Source organism: Chanos chanos, chromosome 8, assembly GCF_902362185.1.
Source record: "Chanos chanos chromosome 8, fChaCha1.1, whole genome shotgun sequence".
NCBI lineage: Eukaryota > Metazoa > Chordata > Actinopteri > Gonorynchiformes > Chanidae > Chanos > Chanos chanos.
This window is the reverse complement of record NC_044502.1, coordinates 209223-222107: the sequence shown is the minus strand read 5'-3', so window position 1 is coordinate 222107 and position 12885 is coordinate 209223. Positions and strand designations below refer to the sequence as shown.

The 12885-nt window shown below is 43.0% G+C and overlaps 1 protein-coding gene across 1 annotated transcript; it reads left to right on the top strand.

The window, feature by feature from the left end:
* The first annotated feature begins 1885 nt into the window (after positions 1-1885).
* On the top strand, positions 1886-12243 carry faxca (failed axon connections homolog, metaxin like GST domain containing a). Its single transcript, XM_030781672.1, has 6 exons — positions 1886-2145; positions 6303-6438; positions 6745-6941; positions 8739-8956; positions 9730-9846; positions 11948-12243. Exons 1-6 carry the CDS (start codon positions 1886-1888, stop codon positions 12241-12243), a joined length of 1224 nt encoding a protein of 407 aa, XP_030637532.1.
* Positions 12244-12885: the final 642 nt, after the last annotated feature.

Sequence of the window (12885 nt, the reverse complement as noted above, 5' to 3'; positions counted from 1 at the left end):
TAACTATGGTAGAGTGGGGAGATGGTAACACAGTAACTATGGTAGAGTGGGGAGATGGTAACACAGTAACTATGGTAGAGTGGGGAGATGGTAACACAGTAACTATGGTAGAGTGGGGAGATGGTAACACAGTAACTATGGTAGAGTGGAGAGATGGTAACACAGTAACTATGGTAGAGTGGGGAGATGGTAACACAGTAACTATGGTAGAGTGGAGAGATGGTAACACAGTAACTATGGTAGAGTGGGGAGATGGTAACACAGTAACTATGGTAGAGTGGAGAGATGGTAACACAGTAACTATGGTAGAGTGGGGAGATGGTAACACAGTAACTATGGTAGAGTGGAGAGATGGTAACACAGTAACTATGGTAGAGTGGGGAGATGGTAACACAGTAACTATGGTAGAGTGGGGAGATGGTAACACAGTAACTATGGTAGAGTGGAGAGATGGTAACACAGTAACTATGGTAGAGTGGGGAGATGGTAACACAGTAACTATGGTAGAGTGGGGAGATGGTAACACAGTAACTATGGTAGAGTGGAGAGATGGTAACACAGTAACTATGGTAGAGTGGAGAGATGGTAACACAGTAACTATGGTAGAGTGGGGAGATGGTAACAGTAACTATGGTAGAGTGGGGAGATGGTAACACAGTAACTATGGTAGAGTGGGGAGATGGTAACACAGTAACTATGGTAGAGTGGGGAGATGGTAACACAGTAACTATGGTAGAGTGGAGAGATGGTAACAGTAACTATGGTAGAGTGGGGAGATGGTAACACAGTAACTATGGTAGAGTGGGGAGATGGTAACACAGTAACTATGGTAGAGTGGAGAGATGGTAACACAGTAACTATGGTAGAGTGGGGAGATGGTAACACAGTAACTATGGTAGAGTGGAGAGATGGTAACAGTAACTATGGTAGAGTGGAGAGATGGTAACACAGTAACTATGGTAGAGTGGGGAGATGGTAACACAGTAACTATGGTAGAGTGGAGAGATGGTAACAGTAACTATGGCAGAGTGGAGAGATGGTAACACAGTAACTATGTTAGAGTGGGGAGATGGTAACACAGTAACTATGGTAGAGTGGGGAGATGGTAACAGGGTGGCTGTAGTTTACAGAGATGGATGGAGAGTAAAGGAATGTATTAATGCAGCAGCAGACAGATAAACCTGGGCCCATTTCAGCTTAATCTTCTGAATCATCTACAGTAAACAAATCTGTTTTTTCTTAGGATGCACACCATCACTAACATTAACACTCACTGCATACCACAGCGATTATATGAAAATATTTTATGAATGTGTTGTGGCATGACCCATAAAAGTGCCATTAACTGAGCTGACACTATGATGCCAGTTCAAAACCCTTTTAAAATAAAATTTAAAGGACCTTTCCACTTTTTTGCTCTTGCAATCAGTCACATATTAATTTGTTGAAGTGGATATAAGGTAGAGTAATTGGATAGTGCCCATAGTCCCAGTATATTTGACAACAACATCAACAATAAGAGTAAGAATAACAATAACAATAACAACAATAACAATAATAAGAATAACAATAAGTTTAATACTTAAAGCCCAATGAACTACTCCTACAGTCGCACATTGTTTCCGAGTACTTCCCTCGCGTGGTGGGCGCGAGGTACTGATCGGTGCGGTCTCCGCTGTGACGACACATGCGCTCAGCAGAGCAAACAGCGACGGTGAGAGGCTGCGGACCAATGTCGACCCCGTTGCGGGGACAACCACCAGGCAAAATGTCCGCTTCCTCCACATTTCATCTTGTATCAGCCATCACCTCTGCCTAGCACCGATGAAGCCTCTGAAAAAGCAAACAAGCGCTGAGGGGCAAAAAGAGGAGCATCGGGGAGAGAATGTACTGGCGCATTGGGCTCGCATGGTCCCGTTCGTGTGTGATTGATATTGGACGGAATCAGAGCCTTTCCCTGGGGTTATGTGGCTTGGATGAACAGCTCTCATTTTATGGGTACATCATCGCCTACCCACTGCAGGACTACGCCGGGATCATGTCAGCACTTGGGTCGGACTCGTGGTGGCGGAAAACGCTCTATCTTACCGGAGGCGCATTACTTGCCGCCGCTGCTTACTTACTGCACGAGCTGCTCGCCATCAGGTGAGCCACAAACATGGACAGGGTGCAAATTCACACAGATCCAATGTTTTCACTGTGACAAGCATCCCAGTTCTCGTTTCTAACTCGTAGCATTCGTGTTTAGAATGAGCATATTCGTATTTAGAGTGAAAAACAATCCAAAAGCAGAGATTGTCCCGCTGTTTCTATCAGGACTATTACTCAGTCGAATACGGTTGGGCGGGGTGAGGCATGCACGAGCAGAGTCAGTTGGAGAACAAGCGCTCTGAGTGAAGGGAACGTGATGTAACTGCCCGTTTGAAGGAGGTACCCCTATCCCTTTGGTGGTATGATTACTTAAACACTAGCGTTTATGGTTCACAGAACTCGGTTATTGCAGGGATGAAAGACGGCTAAGAAATGTCTGCGTCTGCATTTATACGTCATCTCTAAATGTAACATTTCAAGCATACTGCATTTTCAGCAAATATAGATGTAGAATACAGTAAATACAGCATTTTGTGCATAGTGAGTCCAACCTATGTTACGTCATGATTAAGCGGCATCCCACCATAATACTTAAAGGATCAAACGCTCTCGCTTCTGAGACATGAAAGGATCCGGATATTGCCAAGTTTCCTAAAATGTCTTGGTATTGTTCAGCCGGCTGTGCTTTAAAATGCTGCAGTTGTGTTGGAATGACCTTTAGGTTCGCGTGAGAGGCGCGCGCGCATACACGTATGCTCTCACAGCTCATGGGGCACAGCTGGACTAAGGCCCTCTCCTTTAGCCGGCTTTCTAAATAATTAGAAAACTAAGATGACCAGGTCTTAAAGATCACCTGCCTCTTCTCTTATGTGATGTGCTTTATGTGTTGGTGATGTCCAATATATATTTTGTTCAGCCCATGGAGTAAGAATGTCCTGATACCAGAATTTTGTCAGTCAATGTTAATACCAGGGAAATTCCACTATTCTCAATACCTGCTTCGATGGCCACAGGAATCCCCCATACGGCACGTGCTCCTTTATTAAAAACTAAAAACTTTGAATGAACATCAACATAGGAAAGGTGTAACAATGGCCTATGGCCTAAAAGTATTTTAACAGTTAACAGCTGTTAAAGTAAAAGTATCTCCTTCATTATTCAAGCAAACAGAATTGTTTTTCCATTCAGTATTACAATATAAAAGATAGAACAGTTACAAACCGTAGGAGATACAACCACTAACAGTGGCTTAAACTGTTGGTTTATATTCTTCAAACAGATGACCTACCATCACTGGGGTAAACTAGTGCTTACATTCAGAAATATAAAAATCCAACTGCTTTATTACAAAGATTTCCAGTTGCAGTTCTCTAGCCTATGCTAAAAAGTAAAAATCTTGATCAAAGTAGAAACACTGACTTCTTAGTCCAATACTGGGATATGGTCTTCAAGGAAAGAGGCATTGTAACACAATACTAACTGTAATTTGAATGTTTTTATACATGAACTCCAGGTGCAGTCAGTAGTCACATTTGCTGACATGGTGACAGAGAATTATTGTCTGTAACTATCTACTTTAAAAGCTAATATTATATTTTGGTGACAGTTGACTAAATGGTAAGAATGCTACAGTGTGCCATAATCTAAACCAGTGAGGTAATTTAGCACTTGGACATATCTAATGTCATATGCGAATTTTTGTTCCGGTGGGTGTTAAGGTTAGCAATGCTATAGCTGTAGCAGCGGTGCTGTGTGCCCTTTTCCTGTTTTGTTTTCTGGGTGTTTTTCTCACAGACAGGTAGGCGCTCTCAAGTTCTTCCTCTGCTTGTAATCAGTAAAACATGAGTGTGGTACTGATGAGTGTGGTACCGATGAGTATGGTTACTGTTCATTCTGGATATCACGGTCAGGCCAAGCTTTTTTGTCAATGCTCACACGTTTGCATACACATGAGAGATAAATATAGATTTCTGTTAATTAAACAGATCAGTTATCCAGTCACTAGGGAGTAATAACAGTTTTTTCTTGACTTTACTGGAAAGTTACTGTAAAACAGAGTAGCCAAACATGCCTTCTTCCTTCTTGATGAATATGACATAAAGGAGACATAATGTGCCCATACTCATGACAGTTTCTGACTCCAGTACATGATTCTGCAGAGTGTGGTTTAAGTTTCTGACACCTGTACACCTTTCTGTAGGATGTGGTTAATTGGGTCGTCCCTCTGTTTTGTGGGGTTTGGAATGAGAGAAATCTCACAGGAGAGAAGACTCAGGGAGTGGGGGGGGACAATTTTACATGGGGCTGAGTCTGTTAAAAAACATTTGAGCCTCCACCAATCTCTGTAGTGCTTTTTACTGTGGAAATTGTCACAAAATAGCTTTATAGGAAATGGGGCCTAAGACTTCACCAAGAAAGGCTAAGAAAACAGAGGCAAAGCAAAACCGAGAAAGGCTAAGAAAACGGAGGCAAAGCAAAACCGAGAAAGGCTAAGAAAACAGAGGCAAAGCAAAATACACTTTGACTGAAATGAGGAGGAGTCTGTAGAGGAACCAAGGCTGAAATGTGGGGATCTACCTTCCCCTGGCTGGCACCAGTATAACTAGGGTATAGCCATCAGATTATTAAATGAAATGAGAATATATAAGAATTTTCATGTAATAACAGAAAGTCTAGTTGGAAAAATATCTTAAGTCAGTGCATAGTCAATGTGTGTCAGTGATTTTATGCAGTGAGAATATGGGAAAAAGGCATAAGAGGAGTGAAGTACACTGTTGTAGGTCAATCAGGATTGTTATTTTAAAGGGTGAGAAGAAGGAAAAGAGGAAAAGATTAGTAATTATATCAGGAAGGACAGTAAAAATAAGCAATGGAAGCTGCATCTAACACACACCAACACTCCACCAACGCACATTCAACTAACACACACCAACACCCCACAACCACACAGTCAACTAACACACACCAACACTCCACCAATACGCATTCAACTAACACACACCAACACCCCACCAACACTCAGTCAACTAACACACACCAACACACAGTCAACTAACACACCCCAACACTCCACCAAAGCGCATTCAACTAACACACACCAACACCCCACCAACACTCAGTCAACTAACACACACCAACACACAGTCAACTAACACACACCAACACACAGTCAACTAACACACATCAACACTCCACCAATGCACGTTCAACTAACACACACCAACACCCAGTCAACTAACACACACCAACACTCCACCACCACCCAGTCAAGTAACACACACCGACACTCAGTCACCCAACATACACCAACACCACACAGTCAATTAACACACAGCAATACCACACCAATACACAGTCAACTATCATGCACCAATTCACATTTAACTAACACACACCAACACACTACCAACACTCAGTCAACTAACACACGCCAACACACAGTCTCCTAACACACCCCAGTACCACACCAAGACACAGTCAACTAACATACACCAACACTCCACCAACACACAGTCAAGTAAGACAGCAACACCCCACCAACACACAGTCAATGAACACGCACCAACACACAGTCAATGAACACACCACCAACACACAGTCAACTAAGACACACCAACACACAGTCAACACACACTCAACTAACACACACCAACACTCTGTCAAAAAAACACACACCAGCACTCTGCCAACATAACCGAGACACACCAACACCCACCAACACAGTCAACTAACACACCACCAACACACAGTCAACTAACGCACACCAACATACAGTCAACTAACACACACCAACACACACCAATACACATTCAATTAATACACACCAACAGCCCAGCAGCACACAGTAAACTAACACATTAGCACATAGTCAACTAACAGGACACTAGCACCCCACAGTACATAGTCATCATTCTGTTCGGTATGAAGATCTTAAAAAGTCATTGTTTTGGCTTACAATCTGTATGACCTTAATTGAGGAATGTTTGAAGGCTTAAAGGCTAATTGAAGTCTGTTTGGTTACTGTTGTGCTTTCTGGTAACTGCTTTGCATTGTAAGTTCTGGTAACTGCTCTGCATCGTAAGTTCTAGTAACTGCTCTGCATCGTAAGTTCTAGTAACTGCTCTGCATTGTGAGTTCTGGTAACTGCTCTGCATTGTAAGTTCTGGTAACTGCTCTGCATTGTGAGTTGTGCCTTCATTTTTCACCTGCAGAAAGGAGCAGGAGCTGGATTCGAAAGACGCCATCATTCTTCATCAGTTCTCCAGACCCAAAAGTGGAGTGCCCAGTCTCTCCCCTTTCTGCCTGAAAATGGAGACCTACCTACGCATGGTAGATCTACCTTACCAGGTGTGTGAGTATGACAGCCAGAAAAATAGCCAGAGATTTCATTCTTACTATTATCACAGTTATGTCATCAAGGCATATTTGAATGGATTTGAATAGGACTGAACTGAGACAGGAGAGCCTCCATACCTTCCTGAAAAGACACTCCTAATATTACACGTTTGTCCTTTCCTCTGTTGTCTTTTTTCTATATCATCCTTCCTTTTATTCCCTTCTTTATCATCTCCAATCATTTCCTCTTTTCTTTCTTTTCTCCTTCAATGAATCACCTGTCTTTCCACATTCATTTTAAACTTCTCTCTTTGTCAGAACTACTTTGATGGTAAGTTGTCAGCCCAAGGGAAGATGCCGTGGATTGAGTATAACCAGGAGCAGGTGTGTGGAACAGAGTTCATCATGGACTTCTTGGAGGAGAGGCTGGGAGTGAATCTTAATAAGGACCTCAGTCCACAGGAGAAGGCTGTGTCTCATGCCATAACCAAGATGGTGGAGGAGCATTTCTACTGGTGAGACAGAGGACAGGACAGAGAGGGAGACCATTACAGCGTTTTTAGACTTTAGGATTGAGTCTGTTCCTGTTACTAGCTGTGTTTTTTCTATTTGTTCACACAATGCCCAGTGTACTAACTGGATTTCCTCTATATCTGTACTGGCATAGTGTGTCCAGTTAATGAAGAGACTGGTTATGGAGTGTTGTGTGCCAGCTACTGTATGTGGAATGTTGGATGTGATGTGCTGTTTGTTGAGTACTGACCGTGGAGTATTGTGAATGGAATATTTGATGTGGGGTATTGCTTTGTCAAACAGAAATTGGAAGAGAGACTTTTTACATTATATTATACATGTTTGTATACAGTGGATAGAAAATGACTACACTCCCTTGAACAATTTTCTGATTTAGCTGATCGATAGCCTCTAATTAAAATGCAACAAATCTATGTGTTTTTCCTACTACTCTACACACAGTACTTAACCATTTCAAAGTGAAAAACAAATGATAAAATTGCCCTCAAGATCACACAATAGTTCATTGTCCTACACCTGTGTGGAATCACAGTAATTAACTTGATGTGAATAAAAACAGCTGCTTACCATGGTGCCTCTGTTTGGAAGAGCAGTCTCACACAAAGACAGCAGCGTGGACTCCAGACATCTCCCAAAACAAATCTGTGACGAAGTTGTGGAAAGGTCCACATCAGGTGAGGGATATGAAACGATTTCCAAGGCTTTGAAGATACCCAGGAGCACTGTTTAAGACCATCATTAAGGAATGGAAAGTGGCACCATCTACAGTCTACCAGAATCAGAGCATCCATCTAAACCAGACGACCAGGAGAGAAGACACCTGGTCAGAGAGGTTGCCTGGAATCCAGTGGCAACCTTGTAAGATCTACAGGGTTTTATGGCCAACAGAGGGCGACATGTTCATCATACAACGATATCAAAGACATTGCACACGTCCAGCCTGTATGGAAAGGTGCCAAGAAAGACGCCACGTCTAAAAAAGGTCCGTTTGAAGTTTGCAAAAAAAAAAAACACCTTAAGGATCCTGCAGCAAACTGGCAGAAAGTTTTGTGGTCATATTAAACCAAAATAGAACTACTTGGCATAAATGCCAAACGCTTGGATGGAGCCAAATACAGGGAGATTCTGGAGAAGCACCTGAAGAAGTCTACAAAAAGACCGAAAATGGGTCGGAAATTCATATTCCAGTAAGACGATGACCCTAAGCACAAGGCCAAAGCTACCATGGAGTGGCTTGTAAAGAACAAGGTGGATGTGCTGGAGGAGCCAAGTCAAAGCCCTGACTTAAATCCAGCTGAAAAACAAACAGTTCTGCAAGGAGGAGGAGTGAGTGAAGACCTCCACATGCAAGTGTGCCAATCCAGCCGTGCCAATCCAGCCGTGCCAATCCAGGCGTGCCAATCCAGCCGTGCCAATCCAGGCGTGCCGAGCTACCCAAAAAGACTGGCAGCTGTAGTTGCTGCCAGAGGTGCTTCCACCGAGTATTGACTTGGGGGGGGAGGGGGGGGGGGTAATATACTTAAAAAATGAGGAAATTTCAGCTCTGTTCATTAAATGCTCTCTTTTGTTTTAATTAAAATGATTTCACTGCATTCATATGGTAAGCTATTTTGTATACTTTGTGTTAGCGCAAAACAAGTCCCATTTCAATCCATACAATTTACTGACTTTGGAGGGGTTGTGTGTTCATTTTCTATCCAATGTATGTCTGTGTAAGAGGGTAGCAGTGAAGCTCAGTTTCTGTGTGCAGTTATTGCGTGTTTATGTGTGTGTTAAAGGACAATCGTGTACTGTCAGTGGGTGGATAACTTGGAACAGACCCAGAAGATGTTGGCGGTGACTGGTCCGCTCAGCGACCTGCTGAAGTGGATCTGGAGTCATGTTACAGGTGGGATAGTCAGACGAGAGATGTATGGCCACGGACTGGGACGATTCTCCCGTGAGGAAGTCTACGCCCTGATGGAGAGGGACATGCGCACACTTGCCACGCTGCTGGGTGTGTGAAAATGTGTGTGTGTGTGTTTGGTTTTATTTGTGTGTGTGTGCATGTGTGTGTGTGTGTGTGTGTGTTTGGTTTTATTTGTGTGTGCGTGTGTGTGTGTGTGTGTGGTATTGTTTTCAGTCTGTAGTAATGGAAAGAGAGAATGATTACTGGGAGTTTTGTTGTGTGTATTCAGTGGGAGGAGCGGGCATGTTTGACTGGTGAAGCTCTTCCTACATGTCACCAAATAAGGCTGACCCCCTGTGGCTGAAAGAGCATACTACAGCCTCACAGAGTCATTTCACAACTCAACTCTACACAATCACACTCAACGCTACACAACCACACTCAACACTACACAACCGCACCCAGACTCAACACTATACACACACACTTAACCCTATACAACCGTCTTTATGGAGGATCCCAGAATCCTCCTGCATTTTTCCTCTGTGTTCAGTCGTCTTCTGTACTCCCTCATTTCCTCTATCTGTTTGTGTAGCTTTGTTGTTGCCAAACAGTTTTGACTTATTGTTCCATAGACAAGAGACAAGAAAAGAATTTGGTCCTGAACGTTTGGTCACTTGCATTTGGCATTGGAGGGATGTTATACAGGAAAATCACAAGTGAAAGTGAATGTTTGTATTAAGTATTCTGCAAAAACAATGAACTGGTGAATACTCTGTGTGTGTGTGTAGTTCTGCAGGTGTGCTAATGTGTTTTCTCTGATTTCAGCTTTCGTGAATAATGGCAGTTATTGGATCTCTCTCTCTGTGCTCTTACTGAAGGTGATAAGAGGTACATTATGGGGCCAGCGCTCTCTGCAGTGGACGCTGTTGTCTTTGGTCATTTGGCCCAGGCCATGTGGACACTGCCAGGCACGCGCCCAGAGCAGCTCATCAAAGGTCAGCAGGTCACGTGACTCATAACCTTTATACAGACAGGCATCTGACCCTCAACCCCTAACACAGATATCTGACCTTTATCCCCCAACACAGACATATGACCCTTAACCCCTAACACAGACATATGACCCTTAACGGGGATTAAAAACAAAATGTTTTCATCTCAGTTCGTTCTGAGCAGAAACGTCATTTTTTAGGATCCTGTTCCAGTGCTCCGAGGCTTCTCCTCTTACCGGTTAATAACGTTCTTTTTGAAAATGACAATGCCTTTACAAAATGATTTATATATCAATAGGGTAAAATAAATAAGCATCAGAAAGAACAAAAAAATGAATATTTGCTGCTTTGCACAAAAGGCTGAATGAGTCATGCACCAGATTGACCTCTGCCATGTAGCCTGACTGTCCCTCCCCTGGAACCACACCCTCTCCACATTCCAAACATATGAGGTGAAAAAAGAATTCATGCAAAGAATCTATTTGAGCATGCCAGCGCTCCGGCCGTCATTAAGCAACACTGATAGGATGAGTGTGAAGGTGGGCGTAAGGGCAACGCATTGTTTTCCAACTTTGTGGAAACGGGTCCTACTGGGTCAGCCGACAACTTTTAAATGAAATAAGATGACATGGAAGCAATTACAGTTTTAAATTTTATTTGTTTCCCTGCAACAGTTTCCTTTCTGACAGCAACATTTTTAAATCAGGCTGCGCTGGGCTTCTCTATGAGATAGATGTATATAAATATCTGGCCATGTGATTGCTGGCCACTTGGACATATCTAAAAATCCATTCGAGGCCAGGAATAGCGTAGGGATCTGGTAATTTCTCACCATTACTGAGAACTAATTTATTGATGTAATCGGTGCAGTATGAGTTTCTTTCCAGTGTAATCAGTGCAGTATGAGTTTCTTTCCAGTGTAATCAGTGCAGTGCGAGGTTCTTTCCAGTGTAATCGGTGCCGTGCGAGTTTCTTTCTGGTGTAATCGGTGCCAACCGTTCCCTCACTGACCCGGACCTGTCATGCACCTCACACGTCTCGCACTGTATGTTTACAGTCGCTGTCAAATCCAAATGTGGCAGATTGTAAACATTTTTACTTTGACTTAGTCACTTTATTGACACTAATGTTACCACCATGCTCCTCACATTGTCAGATAAGGAGAGGATAGACAGGTTCAACAATCAACAAAAGCAGGTAAGTTCAGCAAAATTCATAGGACATGTCAGCAAGCCATAAGGGTTTTTGTGATTCGGCTAGCTCCTTTTAGCTAAACATTGATTTGAATATGATCATGACTGACAGTCAACTATGGTTAGCTAACCTTTTACATAATGAAAGACAAGCAAACAGATCCAACTCTGAAATGGCGTTTTATTATTGAGTCAACAAGAATTTACAAACAATGTAAAGTCTATGTTGATTAACAACAGTTGACTACAATCTTGTGACCAGCTACCAAAGCAGTTTTGCCCCCTGAATGGGCACACACCCAGTTATGTTTGTAAACAAGAAACTCGTCTATAGGAATGAAAAATAATGTCATTTATCGGTCATCTAAAATTGAAAATAGCGTTTTCACTCCAGAAGAACTAAAACTGTTTTTGTTGCTGTTATCAGTTACATTCATTCCAACATTTGCTTTGTTTCCAGTTTTCTTTTTTGTTTCTAATCCCTGGCCCCTACACAGATACGTGACCTTTAACCCCTAACACAGATATGTGACCCTTAACCCTGACAAATGTGTGCCACCTTTCATCTATACTCAAATAGCCTAATTTTTACTGATCTACTTCCTGCTCAGTGTCTTAAAAGCGGCATTGGGGGTTCAGATGTGGATGGGAGGACACACTGAAGCTCGTGGTTGGCAGGGATTTTCCATGATCCCTGCTCTAAGTTGCGAACGGATGCGAGTCAGGTTAACAACCTGATCTTCACCTCCTGCAACATGTCCGATTCCCTCTCCAGACAGGAAACAGCATAGCGTTATCTCCACCCTGGGTTTCATATGGTTAACATGCCACTGTACCTAGCGAGAGAGGCGTCTGCTGGTAAAGGGTGAAATGAACAGGTTGTGATATGTAACTGAACTTCTTTCATACAGGTGAGCTCATCAACTTGGCCATGTACTGTGAGCGGATCAGGAGGAAGTTCTGGCCCGAATGGTTTGTGGACTTGGACGACTTTTACTACGAGGACTCAAGGGAGGACGACGATTCCCCCTCGCAGCTGCTTGACCTGGGCCTCTATTCCAGAACCGACAGCTTCCAGGAGGAGCCCAGCACGCCTCTGGAATCCTATTCCAACGCAGAGACTCCAGACAGCGACTGCACTGGCCGTTCTCTGTTTGATTCTGATATGGATACAGAGAGCTCTGAGCCCGAACAGATCAAGTCTTAAGCCATCTCGACAATGCTTTGCATAAGGCACAAATCCCTCTGTGATTCTCCGGAATGTTCCTCCCTCTTACCCTAACCAGTGAAGAGACAGGACATTTGAACAGGACATCGCAATGGGGGTCCAGTCCAGGCCAGAAAAGAGTCAGTTCCCAACAGAGAAAAAAGGAAAGAGCTAAAGTCTGCAGTCACAGCATTGTAATGATGAGGAAATGAAAGGAATGCAGACAAGGACATGTCACAACGAGAATAAAAGAGAATAGCAAAAGGAATCGCTCTATGGTTCTTATAAACCGAAAAAGAAAAAAAGCGATTCTGAGGTGGAGAGAAATGCTTGGAAAGTTAGTGTGGAATGTGAAAGGAGAAAATGCAGGAGTGAATGACGCTTCTGCTGAGAAACTCCTCCTTCTAAATGATGTCATCGCATTGTGTTTCCTAAAAGACCGCCCCCAACCTCAAACCACGTCTGTTGTTTCATCAGGTGTCTCCTTCAAACAGACTTATTGTGTCAGTTTAAGTGCGCATTGATTAAGAGCCATATGGAAATGTCTGGAATGTCAGTAATGAGGGTCCTTCCCACTTGTGAATAAACGATGTGTGTTTCTTTGTGATTTTTGTCCATGATGTCTGTGAATATCAGACTGCA

Bases quoted from the DNA above. Each gene is read 5' to 3' on its own strand.
- faxca (XM_030781672.1), top strand. From the start codon at position 1,886: ATGTACTGGCGCATTGGGCTCGCATGGTCCCGTTCGTGTGTGATTGAT. The intron at 6,942-8,738 runs GTGAGACAGAGG...TGTGTGTTAAAG, and splicing joins GTGGAGGAGCATTTCTACTG to GACAATCGTGTACTGTCAGT. The intron at 8,957-9,729 runs GTGTGTGAAAAT...CTCTTACTGAAG, and splicing joins CACACTTGCCACGCTGCTGG to GTGATAAGAGGTACATTATG.